This window comes from Mustela nivalis (genome assembly GCF_964662115.1).
Source record: "Mustela nivalis genome assembly, chromosome: 15".
NCBI classification, from domain to species: domain Eukaryota; kingdom Metazoa; phylum Chordata; class Mammalia; order Carnivora; family Mustelidae; genus Mustela; species Mustela nivalis.
This window is the reverse complement of record NC_139034.1, coordinates 17,852,280-17,868,714: the sequence shown is the minus strand read 5'-3', so window position 1 is coordinate 17,868,714 and position 16,435 is coordinate 17,852,280. Positions and strand designations below refer to the sequence as shown.

General features: G+C 33.0%; 1 protein-coding gene across 15 annotated transcripts in view; it reads right to left on the bottom strand.

Moving 5' to 3' along the window:
* PDS5B (PDS5 cohesin associated factor B) overlaps positions 1 to 16,435 on the bottom strand; it is a 200,876-nt gene that overhangs the window by 96,701 nt on the left and 87,740 nt on the right. For all 15 annotated transcript variants that reach the window (XM_082700326.1, XM_082700335.1, XM_082700327.1 and 12 more), the window contains 4 exons: positions 14,441 to 14,521; positions 10,094 to 10,234; positions 5,122 to 5,237; positions 2,297 to 2,391 (listed from right to left, as the gene is read on the bottom strand). In XM_082700326.1, coding sequence (XP_082556452.1) covers positions 2,297 to 2,391; positions 5,122 to 5,237; positions 10,094 to 10,234; positions 14,441 to 14,521 — 433 coding nt within the window. The remainder of the gene's footprint in view (positions 1 to 2,296; positions 2,392 to 5,121; positions 5,238 to 10,093; positions 10,235 to 14,440; positions 14,522 to 16,435) is intronic.

The following is a 16,435-nucleotide window of genomic DNA, read 5'->3' as shown; positions in this document are numbered from 1 at the left end:
GAAACATTTTGTAGGAAAATAATTCTCCAAAACGCTATCATTAATTTTTTCAGAGAACAGTGCATCAATAACACAAGAATAGAATGTTACAGTAAAAGAAACATCCAGGGGAAAAGAGAAGGAGGAAGACAAAAGAGAAACACACACACACACACACACGCAGGAGAGAGAGAGAGAGAGAGAGAGAAAGAAAGAAAGAAAGGAAGGATGAAGGAAACAGAGGGAAGATGAAAGAGGGAGGAAGAACAGATCCTCTGAAGATCAATGCTATAAAGTAGAAGCTCAAAGAGCAAGCAGTCCAAATTCAGATATGAGTAGGCAGGTGGAAGGTTTCAGACATGGTATCACCCACAAAAAAAGGATGAAAGTGAGAAACACCTGCTGTTTAAACAGAATTGGTAGAAATTAACAAAACCTGAAAGTATTACTATGACAAACTATTGTTAAAAATATTAAAGAGGGGCATCTGGGTAGCTCAGTCAGTTAAGTGTCTGTCTTCAGCTGCAGTCATGATCCTGGGGTCCTGGATTGAGCCCCACATTAGGCTCCCTGCTCAGCTGGAAGCCTGCTTCTCCCTCTCCCTCTGCCTCTGCCTGCCACTTCCTCTGCTTCTGCTCTCTGTCAAGTAAATAAATCCAAAATCTTAAAAAAAAAAAATTATGAAAGAATATACTTCATCATTTTATCAAAAGAAACTCAGAAGGAAGTAATAAGATTTAAGAAGCAACCGTAAGCAAGGACCATAAAAAATTTTTTTAAATATACTACAAGTTGATAAAGTTTTAAAAAGAGTAAATAACTAATAACAATAATGTAAACAATAGAAAGAGAATATGCAGAGTTAAAACTTTGAAGTTAAAACCTTGAAGTTCCTTGATTGCTCAAAAAGAAGCTATAGAGTTCTGATTAACTTTAGACTTCATTGATCAATTATGCAGTAAAAGCACAAAAGTGAAAATGTTAACTTCCAAGCCCCAAGGGAAAAAAGGAAAAATGAAAACAAAAAAAGTAAGCAATTAAGCAGAAAAGAGGAAAATAGGAGGGGAAAAAAAAGCAAGAAGCATGAAAATAAAATACATACGACAGTAGGAATAAGTTCAACCCCATCAAATTCAAATGATACCATTAAAATAAAATTTTTAAAAACACATAACAGAACCATATATCATTTATGGACAAATATACATGTGACGTAGATAGAAAAAGAAACAGGATGCAGACCAAATTTAGTGGAGTAGCTACCCTCTGTGGAAACAGGAATAATAGTTTATGAGTGGCATTTCAACTACAACTACAATTTCTTTTTTTAAAACTCTTAAGCAAATATAGCAAAATGCAGTAACATTTCTGAAGAAGACATAGCAGCTACTATAGTCATCTGTATTTTCCAAACAATTTCCTAATTTAAAAAAATTAAGGGTACTTGAGTGACTCAGTCAGTTAAACCTCTGCCTTTAGCTCAGGTCATGATCCTGGAGTTCAGGGATGGAGCCCCATTCATGGGGCTTCCTGCTCAAAAGGGAGTCTGCTTCTCCCTCTCATTCTACCCACCCCCTGATTATGCTCTCACTTGCTCTCTTTCTCAAATTAATAAAATCTTAATAAATAAATAAATAAATAAAATCTTTTGCTTAAGATTTTATTTATTTGTCAGAGAGAGAGCGCAAGCATAAGCAGTGGCAGGCAGAGGGAGAACCAGGCTCTCTGCTGAGCAAGGAGCCCAATATGGAGCTCCATCCACTCCAGGACTCTGGGATCATGACCTGAGCCAAAGACAGACACTTAACTGAGCCATGCAGGCATCCCTAAATAACTGAAATCTTAAAAAAGAAAAGAAAAATTAATAGACGAGCAATATTCAGATACATATCTTTATTAGTACAAAAATGCAAAATTCTGAAATGCCTTGTAATTTATACAGATTTCAGAAAAGTGACCCTCATTAAACGCAGTTTACAAATTAATGACATTTACCTAAGTTCTCAAAACATTAAAGAAGAGTAAAGAACACCAAAGTGAAGTTCAAATCCAAACACCTAAAATATCTTTAGAACTGTTCTGAAATGAAAAAACTAGTATTCTTTCTGGTAAACTGACTTTTTATAGGTGTTTCTAGACTAAAAGATACAATGAGTAAAAATTCTAGCTTCAGAGAGTAACTTCCATGATAATGAATTAAAAGATTACTTTACCCATCACAGTAATAAAAAAATGGGATTTTTTCCCCATATACATAAAAATGATTTTTTTCACCAAAGAACATCTAGGCATATTTGCTATTATGGGCATATAATACCTGTTAAGTCCTTTGCTAAATCAGGATGGTTCATGAGACAATGACTAGCAAACTTCACACATTCCAAGCGGATTGGTACATGGATGTCATTAAACCTGATAAAATATAAAGGCACAGAACGTTCTTTAAAATAGGAGGAATAATTATGTGTTTAAAATATACACAATTTATATTTACTTCTCTAATTAAAAGAAAAAACAAGTTATGTAGAATAATTCAAAGCAAAGCTAGACTATTTCAACAAAGTTTTGATAAGCTATATATTTATGAATGCTTCAGAATGTCTATATTAAACCAGGACAATCTTCTATGAGAACTGTGTACTTTTAAGGAGCTTGTGAAAACAATATAAGTTTGGCTCAAGCACAAAAAATGAGAATGACAAGATTTTTCCTATAAATATTATTCTTTTAAATATATATGTTTATATAAGCCTATTTGTGTGCACAGGTCATAGATACATTATATAAATCCCATTCTTTCTTAAGTGTAGGGCATTCACAAAGTGTGGCAAATCTTGCACTAAACCCCGTATTATTTTACATGACTCTAAAACTGAGCCCAAATTAACTCCTATCCAGTTAAACATCACATTACATTTCCACTAATACCAAAGCCAATTTTAAATGAAGAAGTAAATATCTTAGTATTTATCTCCAAAATATTAAAACTCTTTGAAAGATATGCAATTTAGGTATCTTTTAACTTTGTATTTCTCTTCTATCTTTTTTTTCTTTATAATTTATTTGGTGAAGAAATTGTTCTGTTTGTGTGTGTTGTGTTTTCCCACAGTTGAGATTTCACTAATCTGTATTATCCTGGTTTCAATTAATAGGCTCCCCTTCTATCCAAATCTTACAAGTTGATAGTGAGATCTAGACACTTAATTATATCCAGATTCACTGTTTCAGCAAGACTATTTCATAGATGGAATCCTGTTCCTCCATCATAAAGCCCACGATGTCCAGCTGTCCTAAACCATTAATGTTGAAAGCCTGTATACACTAGTTCAGCCTGGACTACAAAAGAGGGATGTCTTTGAAAAATCTTAAGTAACAACAAGAACATCAAAGTCAAGTGAGAATTTTCCATTCTATATTTTCATATATCTAATTCTGTAATATCAAAAGGTTTCCAAATCATCTATCACCCAATACCATAACAAATTCATAACATATCATAACAAATGTCATAACAAATATTATAAAGGAGAAAAAAAGAGATCTTCTAAACGAGCACCAAATTATTCATAAAAGCTTATTATAAGAGGAGCGCCTGGGTGGCTCAAAGGGTTAAAGCCTCTGCCTTTGGCTCAGGTCATGTTTTCCAGGGTCCTGGGATCAAGCCCCACACCGGGCTCTCTGCTCAGCAGGGAGCCTGCTTCCTTCCTCCTCTCTCTCTCTCTCTCTCTCTGCCTGCCTCTCTGCCTACTTGTGATCTCTGTCTATCAAATAAATAAATAAAAACTTTAAAAAAAAGAAAAGAAAAGCTTATTATAAGAAAAAAAATGCTCTATGAAGTACACTCAAAAAAAAGTTATAACACCTAGCCTATGGTATCATATAGTTTCCAGACTGTTTTGAATCCAAGTACTTCATCCCTATGTACTTTACATTTCCAACTAAACATATACCATTTAATCATTATAAATAAATAAGACCTCTTTAAAAAATACTCTAGCTTCTTAAAAGTCGTAATAATCTGTGAGTTTCAGTTTGAAGTTTTAAAAGTAAAGGAAAAATTACAATGTAATGGAAATGTGACAAATATTAACCTCCCAAATCAAGTCTGGATAATCCAAGTCCTGATTTAAAGATACAGTAAATGTCTGTAAGTAAAACCTGTATTTTTGTTTTACCACATTAAGTGGACTCTAAATTAAAAGGTATAATTTAATTAAACATATAAGCTATTCTGCTCTACTGCCCAAGAACTCTCCACTGTATTTAAAGGAAAAGAGTCAAATACTACTGAGCTATATAAGCAATAAGAAATCAGGTTAAGAATTTGGCACTTAGCAAACATAGTTCATTTAACAAATTAGAAAAATAAGGCCAAGAGAAATTAATTATAATCGTGACAGTTCTAATATTAAGATGGAAAGAAAAGTGGTTATAACATACAAATATTTCAATATAGAAAGAAACAGAGTATGAGTTTTTAAATCCTATTTATTTGTGACTTAACTGCATTATTTGTTATGAAAAAAATTTAAGCAGAGGAAAAAAATTCTCCTTTATCTTCTGGGTCAAAGTAGGTTTCAGCTAGGGCACTTTAAATGGTTTTAATATATTCAAGGTCAAGGATACCTTTAAAAATATAATTGAACCCTTCTCAAACAAAAAAGAAACAAATACACTCAAAATTTTGCAAACAATTTCATGATTGTGAGCATTAAAAGCATATATATATCCCAGGCTATCACTTCCTTTAAAAGAGAAACATACAAAGGAGGTTAGGAGGAAGACATACATATCATTTATTTATTCATTCTGTGGATACCCGTGTATCTCACAATTATTTATTTTCAGCTGGAATGAATCACTGCAAATGTACTAACACATTTTAATTTCATGATTATAATACTTTCTGAAATAGCTTTTTAAGCGCATCATCTTTCAGAAATTATTAAGGGCAAAATAAGATGAAAACAGAAAGTGAAACTGTAAATACTGCTAATCAGTACTAACATTCAAAAATTTCAAAATATAAAACCTTCATTTTTATAATTTCAAGAAAATATTAAAATATGAATGACATTTTTAGATAATATAAATAGATTAAAAACATTTATTACTTTTAAACAGGACACCAAAATCATATACCTGCCCAAGTAACACTGCCAAAGTGGTTTGTTTTGAGAAGCCAATTCTGAATCCTTCGCACCAAACATTTTTGCCAATAGTTTAACAACTTGTAGGCGTTCCTCATTATCATTGCTCTAAAACAAAACACAAACAGCTTTAAAACCATCAGGTAGATATAGTCACAATAATTTTCCCCATCTCCAATTCCACAGAAAAACTTTCATGAGCTCCAGATGAAAAAGTATACCAAAAAAAAATGCTCAATATACTTTGCAAGAAATAAATAAACCCTTAAATGTTCTAATAAGCTTGTTAAAGTGTACTCCCTATATGAAAATACATCCCAAAGTTTGATTAAATGTTAGAGACCCCTCTTGAATTTGAGGCTTATTTCCATTCACAGTCAAATTCAAAAATTAACTACTTCAAAGTTATGCAAGCTCTTGGAAAACTGTTTTTTAAAAATAGCCATGAAGAGGCCAGGCCTACAGTAAACAGAAAATTCTGTATGATTGTACTGGTTAAGCTCTTTGTAGAAATAAATATGTGAAATCTCCCCAAAAGAAGAATCAGTTCACCTACACATACCAGATCCATAATGAAGTTCACCAATATGCTGAAGTCTTGCATGTGCAAAAACTAATTTCTGCTTTATTTATTCTATTATGGGTAGGTAGCATGGAGACAGGAACTCAATTTTATTATTGATTTTGGTACCTCCAACAAATGACACAATGGTAAAATGACTGAACTAGCCACAATACTACACTTGAACATAAAATGTGACCATATCAAAAAACAATGATATTCAAAGTGCTATGAAGACACTGTACACTGTTGGGTTTTGTTTTGTTTTTTTTTTTAAACCAATGCCTTAGCCTAGTATTAAGAGCTCCCATAATATGACCTAAGTCATCTCTGTTATTTCTCTCACTAGTCCTCTAAATAAGTATTTTTCAACCCCAAGGGCACATCAAAATGATTACTAAATGTGGCTATGTGTGTGCACACACACAGGAATATTACTCAGCCCTCAAAAAGAATGAAACATTGCCATTTGCAACGACATGAATGGAGCTAGAATGTATTATGTTAAGTAAGTCAGTCAGAGAAAAACAAATACCATATGGTTTCACTCATATTTGGAAATTATGAAATAAAACAGATGAACATATGGGAAGGAGAAAGAAAAAGAGAAATGGAAGCAAACCATAAGAGGCTCTTAATGACAGAGAACAAACTGAGGGTTAATGGAGGGAGGGAGGTGGGGAATGGGCTATATAGGTGATGGGTAGTAAGGAGGGCACTTGTTACGATGAGCACTGAGTGTTCTATGTAAGTGATGAAACACTATATTCTACTCCTGAAACCAATAATACACTATGTTACCTAAAATTTAAATAAAAATTTGGAGGAAAAAAATTAAAATAATAGTATAACACATTTGTTTCCTATGATTAAGAGTCTCTTGTGGTTTGTCTCCCTCTCTGGTTTCATCTGGTTTTATTTTTTCCTCTCTTCCTCCATGATTCTGCCTTATTTCTTAAATTCCTGAGATCATATGATACTTGTCTTTCTCTGACTTATTTCACTTACCATAATACCCTCTAGTCCCAACACGTCACTGCAAATGTAAGATTTCATTTTGATGGCTGAAGAGTATTCCATTGTGTATATATACCATGTCATCTTTATCCATTTATCTTTTGATGGACATCTGGGATTTTTCTATAATTTAGCTATTGTGGGCATTGCTGCTATAAAAACCATTGGGGTGCAGGTGCCCCTTCGGATCACTACATCTGTATCTTTGGGGTAAATACCTGGTAGTGCAATTGCTAGGTTATAGGGTAGCTCTATTTTCAACTTTTTGAGGAACCTCCATACTGTTTTCCATAGATGTTGCACCAGCTTGCATTCCTGCCAACAGTCTAGGAGGGTTCCCCTTTCTCCACATCCTTGCCAATATCTTGTTCCCTAACTTGTTAATTTTAGCTATTTTGACTGTGTGAGGTTATATCTCATTGTGGCTTTGATCTGTTATTTCCCTGATGTCGAGTGACGTTGAGCATTTTTTCATGTGTCTGTTGGCCATCTGGATGTGTTCTTTGAGGAAATGTCTGTTCACATCTTCTGCCCATTTCTTGATTAGATTATTTGTTCTTTGGGTATTGAGTTTATTAAGTTCTTTTATAGAATTTGGATACTAGCCCTTTATCTGATATGTCATTTGTAAATATCTTCTCCCAAAAGAAACAAAAATAAAACAAGATGAAACCAGAAAGGGAGACAAACCATAAGAGACTTTTAGTCTTAGGGAACAAACTGAGGGTTGCTAGAGGGGAGGGAGGTGGAAGGATGGGGTAAGTGGGTGATGGACATTAAGGAGAGCATGTGATGTAATGAGCACTGGATATTATATAAGACTGATGAATCACTGACCTCTACCTCTGAAACTGATAATGTATTATATGTTAATTAATTAAATTTAAATTTAAAAAATATGTCCATGACTGTTCATACTAGCACTATTCATAATACATAGCACCATTATTTATAATAGCAAAGGGTGGAAACATAAATGTCCATCAACTGATAAAATATTGTATTACCCATACAATGAAATATGATTTAGCAATTAAAAAAGGAAGATGTGGTCCAAATACACTATGGGGTATTATGCCTCCATCAGAAAAGATGAATACCCAACTTTTGTATCAACATGGACGGGACTAAAAGAGATTGTGCTGAGTGAAATAAGTCAAGCAGAGAAAGTCAATTATCATATGCTTTTGCTTATTTTTGGAGCATAAGAAATAACATGGAGGACATGGGGAGATGGAAAGGAGAAGGGAGTTGGGGGAAATTGGAGGGGAAGATGAACCATGAAAGACTGTGGACCCTGAAAAACAATCTGAGGGTTCTGGAGGGGCAGGAGGTGGGAGGTTGGGTGAGCCTGGTGGTGGGTATTATGGAGAGCATGTATTGCATGGAGCACTGGGTGTGGTGCATAAACGATGAATTCTGGAAGACTGAAAGAAATTTTAAAAATAAATAAAAATTAAATAAATAAATAAATGACGTCCTGGCACAAACTATACCATGGAAGAACCTTGAAAACTTTATGCTAGGTTAAAGATTCCAGTCACAAAAGATTATATATGCTATAGCCCCATTTATAAAAATGTCTAGAATCTATAGGGACAGAAAGTAAATTAGTGATTGTCTTGAGCTGGGTTCCTGGAGGAACGGAAGGTCACCACTAAAGGGTATAAGATTTCTTTCAGTGGACAATAAAAATGTTCTAAAAATAATTGTCATGACAGTTGCATGACTGTGAATATGTCAAAAAACACTGAATTGTACACTTTAAATGGGTGATTTTTATGGTATTTGAATTATATTTGAATAAAGCTATTACAAAAAGAAAAATAATAATAAAACAATCTATAAAAATGACCTCGAAAGCTCTAAAAAAATAAAAATTAAAAAAAATAAAAATAAAAACAACTGAATGCCTGTACTCTACTGCCAAGAATTCTGATCAAAATAACTTATCTGGTTTAATGCCCAGACATCTGTTTGCTTACTAACACTCCACAGGTGAAGATTCTAATGTGCAGTCAGGGATAATTTAAGCTTACTTAAATTAAAAAGTTTACTTACTTAACTGTAACTCTTTGTGTTCCACAAATTCACCCAGCATCTTCCTACCTCTATATGCTTCTATATCTGTTTCCTTTGTTTCAACTGTATGCTGTTTATCTTTTAGCACACTTACGATATCTGGCTAATTAAATCTGAATTTTTCTTTTCTTCTACACTAGCTGTTAGACTTGCTGAAAACAAGGATGATAATTGCTTACTTTTTATATTTCTTACAGTATTCAGTATTTTTAAAGAAAATTAGACCAGGGGCACCTGGATGCTTCAGTCAGTTAAGCATCTGCCTTCGGCTCAGGCCATGATCTCAGGGTCCTGGGATCTAGCCCTCCATCAGGCTCCTCACTCAGCAGGGAGCTGCTTCTCCTCGTCCCTCTGACTGCTGCTCTGCCTACCTGTGCTATCTCTCTGCCAAATAAATAAATAAAATCTTAAAAAAAAAAAAATCAGAGCAAGAAAAATGTTAGAAGTATGACTGCCTTCTGCCTCATCAAAATTGCTAACTACATGGGAAAATATGGTGCAGTTGGGACAGTGAATCAAGTGGGTCACTTGAAAAATACACCAAAAATACACCCCAGAATAAAATGAGAATAATCACTTGCTAGTTTTGTATGTTATTCACACTACAAATAAGGATTGTTTATTTTCTTGTTTTAAAAGAGATAAATCAAAATTTTTACAAACAAGAAATATAACATGAAAATCATTTAAGAATTTCTCTGGGTGGCACATCAGATTTCATCAAAATGATTAATTATAACCAACTTTTTTAAATCTTCCTGTAATAATTCGAAAGAGGAAAATCTATTCCCCAAATCTACAAATGAAACTCAATTTTATGGCATAATTTAATGTCAAGGCAACAGCAACATGCCACCAAAAAATTCCAGAGAACTATGTGAAAAGTAATGGAGTTTCAACATAGGCATAAGATAATATCCACATGGGGAAACTATTTAACAATATGTGGACAATAGACCCTAAACTATTTTTACGGTGTAATCAGGGGGTCTTGGGAACCACTATAAACTGTGCCTTGAAAAGAAGGTTGATGTATAGCTAGACCTCAAAAATTGCTCACAATCTAGAATTTATCTGGAAATTATCTGAAGTAAAATACCATCATTAATTAAGTGGCTACTATCTGCTAGGCACCATGCCAGGCATTGCAGATAAGCAAAGAAGTAAGGTACAAACATGTAAATAAATAACAGTAATACACATCTGCAGCATTCAGGTAAAAGTACCATATGAATTAAAAAGCCACAAATAATGCTCTTTGCTAATCTGGTTGACAGAACGATAACATTTTTTAAATAGTTACCTTTAGTTTAAATTCAAGTTGGGGTAAAACAGAGAGCAGCAAATGACTATCAATATTATAGAGCTCCAAAATTAAGTCAAAGACATGCTCTGACAAATCGCTGATAGATGTTTTTCCAAGCATCAGAACCTGATTAAAAAACTTTTAAGAAAGAAAATTTATCATTAATAGCAATGCCATAGATAAAATGAATTTTCTAAAATCTTAATTATCATTCAATTAAATTCATTATTATTCTATACTAAGTCAAACAAGGGTTAGCAAAACATTTTCTAATAGTAAGTGGAAAACAACTATAGGCTAGTGCACCTTGCACATGAAACTCACCTCATATACAATAAAAGGTAATCTGTAATAATTTATCAATTAGCTTATCAATCAACACTCTACCTATCAAAACCTCATCTACAATAAAAGGTAATTTGTACTAATTTATCAATTAGCTTATCAATCAACACTCTACCTATCAAATGCACTTTTTCCCCCATTATGGTATTTACTGTATTTTATCCTGTAATATGGTTCTATTTGTGTACATATCTTAATTTCCCTACTAGATAAATTTCTTAAAGTCAAGGGATCACACCTTGTTCACCTTAGCATGTATGAGAGACAACAGCATTAAAGACAAAACTTTGCACCTTTCATAGAAGGGGCCAATTCCATTTTTAAAATAATTTTATAAAGCAAAACAACCTTTTTCTAATCCTCTGTCTTCTTTTAAATTCTGATAAACAGTATATTTTTTTGTACAAAGTTTACAGCACTAATTAAAATCCAATTAAAAGCACGGGAAATCCAAATATGAACAATTTTGTTTCCATTAGAAACTAGTTTCCACATTCAGATCATTTATCATATTACTACTAAAACTGATAAAGATATATGGCATAATAATCCAGTTCCTATTTAAAGTCTTCAAATTCATAAAAAAAATTAACCCAGAGAATATACAACATATTCTCAACAGTATCTTCTGTCTCTTCAAAGAAGTAGTTTAAGGATTTTTTACACCACATAAACCCTGAGCGCTACTCTCAGTATCAGTTAATACAACCTGACTTAATATGGAAAGTACAAAGTCAAATATTTCATATTTCTATGTCTTTTCTGCTTGCTTTAACTCTTTGGCTATTCTTACATGAAGTTTATGTCTATGAACCTATACAAAGGGGAGAAAAGAACAAATTCCATGTTACTATTCCTTTTTTTTTTTTTTAACCAGTTTTAAGAGTAATTTGTTTGTTGTCCTTGTTTATCAACATTGTAGGAAAAGAATTTCATGACATCAAAGGTTAAATTCTCATTCAGGCTGAAAATCAAATGACTTTGTTTCCACTCACAAAATTTCTCCTGCTTAAAAATAGTAAATCTAATCTTTCCTTAACAAGACCAAATAATCCTTTCCAATCTGGCCACCTTATCACATGATGTAAATGTCCTCTTTATCAGTCTGGGGAAACCAAATTTGAAAATTAAAAAAAAAAAATGCTGTAGTCTATTAAGTATGCCAAAGCATTATGTCTTTAAAAGAAAAAAAAAACCATATATATATACAGTGATTAAAAAATACTTTATTGCTGGGACACCTACATGGTTCAGTCGGATCAGTGTCTGACTCCTGATTTTGGCTCAGGTCATGATCTGAGGGTCGTGACATTGAGTCCCACGCTTGAAGCCTACTTACGATTCTCTCCCTGCCCCTCCCCACCTGCTCGCTCACTCACTCTCTCAAAATAGAAAGAAAGAAAAAAAAAGTTCTGATGAAAAATAAAATTACCAAGAAGTGATCCAGGCAGAAAATTTTTGACATGTCCCTATGCACTCTTTGTGCCTGATAGTTTGACCTTTTCAAAAAATACATACTTTTGGGGCACCTGGGTGGCTCAGTGGGTTAAAGCCTCTGCCTTCGGCTCAGGTCATGATCTCAGGGTCCTGGAATCGAGTCCCACATTGGGCTCTCTGCTCGGCAGGGAGCCTGTTCCCCCTACCTTCTCTCTGCCTGCCTCTCTGCCTACTTGTGATCTCCGTAAAATTAAATAAATAAAATCTTAAAAAAAAAATACATACATTTTAGTTTAAGTTGTCAAATAACAACAAATTTTATTTTTAAAAAGATAATCTATAATAACAACATAAAATAATAATCTAAAGTAATATCCACAGTGATTTAAGTCCTAAATATGTAAGAATCACTATAAAGAACTTGAATGTGTCTCTATCATATCCCTAATAGTGAAAAAAAAAAGTAAGTAAAAAAGAGACAGAATGTGGTTATTATTTGCTTGCTAATTCTCTACTACAAAGATAAATGAATAATGGCTACTACATGTACAGGTTCAAAAAGCCTGAGAATTATTTTAATACCGTAATTCATTTCATCTTACAAGACAAGTTCACTAGGTCAAAGTTTGAGGTAGAAAAAAAGATGTATAAGAAAAAAAGATGTATAAGGGTACTAGAGGGTGAAAGAAAGCAATTCTTAATGATGTCTTAGCTAACCATCAAATAAAGCAAGGAACAAGAAGAGATTAAACAATGGACAAAGTATGGGTAATAAAATACAGCTGGAAGTGTGCTTGGACCTTCTGATACTGTGCCTCTCACCCCTCGGCTTCTGATAAAGATACCACAAGAAAGTATGGAGAGGGCAGTTCTACCTCTGCAGGCAACTAAGAACAAGCAATTAACATAAGATATTAGTGACAGGGAACTGTAAACACCTGAGATTCCTAAAAGTATTTCTCCGGTCCTTTTTCTTTTAGCTCTAATAATAAGTATTTTCAAACATAAACATATGCAGAGAGAATAGTATAATGAACCTAATCACCTAGCTCCAACAAATACCATCATTCCATCATGGACCTTACTTTTTTTTATTACCAATAAAATATTTATTTCCCCAATTCTAGAAATGATATTAACATGGTATAGTGTTATTTGTTTTTGTTCCGTTTTGTTTTACCAGAAAAAAGTAAAAAAAATTTAATTGTTCCCCTAAAAAAACATCTGGCTTGGCAATACCAATTTAAATAAGTGACCACCAGGAGGAGCTCACCTAGTGTATCTAAAAGGCCATGGAGATAGTCATTCAGGTGCTCTTGAAGCAAATGAAAGGGGAAGGCTAATTAATCACACACAAAATGCTTAAGTCTGGGTCTACACAATTCAAAAGCCATCAAGTCAATAATGGAAAAACTCAACCCACTCAGTCCAACCAATTTATTCTGGCTGATATCCAAGATTCACAAAACTAGCAGAAATCATTATTTAGAATTCCCTGCCAATTTGGAGTATTAAGATAGATTACACAATTTGTCCAGGTTCTCAAAGTTCACCCTCCAAAACAATTTTCTTACAAATCAAATACATTTTACCAAATCATCATGTGTTTTGAATTATTTAAGGCCATAAGCCAGAAACAAAAACTAAGATTAACCAAGATGCTGTTCTATAAAGTTTGTTACTTTTCCAAAGCACATCTTTTCACGATGTATTTTATATACGGATTTCACTTTTATATACTACAGGAAGTATGATCCTTCAATAAACTTCAGGCAAATATGTAAGTGATTATAAATGACTTTGTTTCTCACTTTTTTCCAAGAGACAGATTTACATCCTTTACATATCTGAAGGTGGGTGAAAGTGGAAAGTAGAGAGAAGTGTCACATAAGGCGCCATTCATGTGAATATTTTCCATATGAATGGTGCCCTCTAGAGTTGTGCAACTCAACAGAACTATGGAGAGAAAATAAAACTTAAGCTTTTATCATTGAACCTATCAACTAAAATATATTTCTTCCGAAAATAGCTAAATGATAGTCAATTGTAAATAAGCAGATTTGGGATGATATTGGAAGAGCTCATTTCATCTCAGTTCCTTCCCTTTTTCAGAAAAGGTTGATGTACATGATAGCAAGACAGACAACTGTCACCAAATTGCTGCCATTCATACTTGCCTTCAACTTTAAAGTCCTGATATTAGTTCATATCTATTTCTTGTATAAACCAATTTAATCTCCAAAAAGCTGTAACTTCCCTGAATAATGAGAAGCTCTATTTGGAACATTAGAAACAAGCTGTGTATCTTGCTAATCAAAATAAAAGTTATTTTAATTCTTAGGCAATTTCAAAGAAGCAAATGAATGAACAAACAAGATGCTAGGTAACCTTCCATATAATAAAAAACAAGAATAATTTTAAATAAGGAGAAAGAAAATATATCATTTAATGATTAAAACAACACAAAATTTCAAAGTATGTACTACCTGCCAAAATTTTGCTTCTAGCTATCTTTAAAATGTTGGTTAATCCTTCTGACAATCAACTACAAGAAAGACTTACATTGGTAATATATGGTTCAATAGCTTGAGCTGTCCTCTTCAGTAAAGCCTTTGCCAAATCATATGCTTGCTTGTTTAAATTCTGAAAAACATAAACAATATATATTAGACATCTCTAACCATGAAAAACAAAATATTACCTGTATTCCAAAAGGTACTCCTGAGTAAATGAATGGGAAAACCAATACTCAGAATAAAAGAGAAAGGAAAGCCACTTTTCTTCTTTTAAGACTGTGAAGTGTGTTAGCCTGATGATTCACAGACCTGCACCCCTGGGGCAAATAATACATTATATGTTAATAAAAATAATTAATTAAAAAAAAGACTAACTGGTCTACCTAGATGATAAGATCCCTTCCAAGAAAGGATAATTACATTGTCTTCCTATCTCATTCACAACATAAGGTAAACCACACAGAAAAGACCAATAAATGTTTGTTAGATAGAAGAGGAGACAGTGATTCTAAACCTAGTCCCAAAGTCAAATCAGTTCAGCTGAGTACAAATGCAGGTTGTTTTACCCAGGTCCAGAAGAACCAAAATATCCTAAAAGAATGAACTGGATTCTAATGTGAACAAAAATCGGGGGCTGACAGGTGGGGAAAGACAAGAGTTTGGGGCAACTATGGGACAGGAGATTTACTCAAGCATATCTCAGAACATAGATAAGGTCAATGATACAACAAGAAACATAAGAAACAGTAAAATATGAAAAGAAAAAAGGTACAAGAAAAAATATCTTAAGAAAAAATGTTTCTAAGAGATTCTGATAATGACAAAAACAATCAAGAGCAAAGATCTAAAGAAGAATTACCATTATGATTTAAGAACATTACAGAAAACAGGTGCACTGTAAATATCCTGAAACTCACATTTAGCATATTTTTAGTTTTCCCTGCATTGATGCTTCCATTGAATTACTTCATTTCGAATTGCTGTTCAGTATTTTATAATATACTATAGCTTATTTACTCATTCTCCTGTTCATAGACATTAAACCATATGTCTTATACATGTTCCCTTGTGCATATAAGAAATAATTTTCTGTAAATTCCACCTCTGCCATTTTTCACATGGGCTTTTGTGTTCCTATCTATTTGTAGAGTTTTTCTATAAATTCTACACACTAAACCTTTGTCAATTTTGTGTAAAACATATCTTAGTCTACATTTGTTTTTTCCACATTGTTTATGGTATCTTAGAGACAAGAAGTTTCTTGACTTAATGTCACCGAATATTTCAGTATTTTCTTATTTGGCTTGTGCTCACTGTATCTTTAAGAAATTCTCCTCCACAATGAAATTTATATGTTGCTTTATATTTTCAAATAAAAATTTAAAGATTTGTTTTTCAGATTTAGATCTTTATTCTCCCTGTAATTTATTTTTATGTGTGGTATAAAATAGTATTATTTTCCATATAGTTATTTGTCCTAAAACCAGTAATAATCTATTATTCCCTCCAGTGACCTATAATATCCACACTCTCAAGTTTCTATATAACTATGAAGCCACTTGTAAATTCTCCATTACTTCCATTATGTCCCTTTGTCTATTACTGCCTGATTATAGTCAAAGGGATATATGGAAACAGTGTCTTAATACCAGGGGGTAGATTAAGTCTCCACCTTCTATTCCTCTTCAAGAATGGTTAGCTATTATTGGCCATTTGCTCTTCAATGTGAATTTAAAATCAGTTTGTCAAATCACCCACACACTTTCAAACTTTCTTTGATTGGATTATCCATTCCTATGCAGAAATCTGGCATCATTATGATACTGAGCTTCCTATCCCATAAATATAACAAATCATGGAGCTAAGTTAAGTCCTTATACTTTTTAGTCAACTATAATGATTTAACATAAAGTTGCACATTTTTGTGAAATTTCTAAGCAGCTCAAGTCTTTGTTAAAGCTACAAATGTATTAAATTATACCAATGGCTTTTCATATACATTGAACTTATATCTAGCAACCTTGTAGAATTTTCTTTGTTC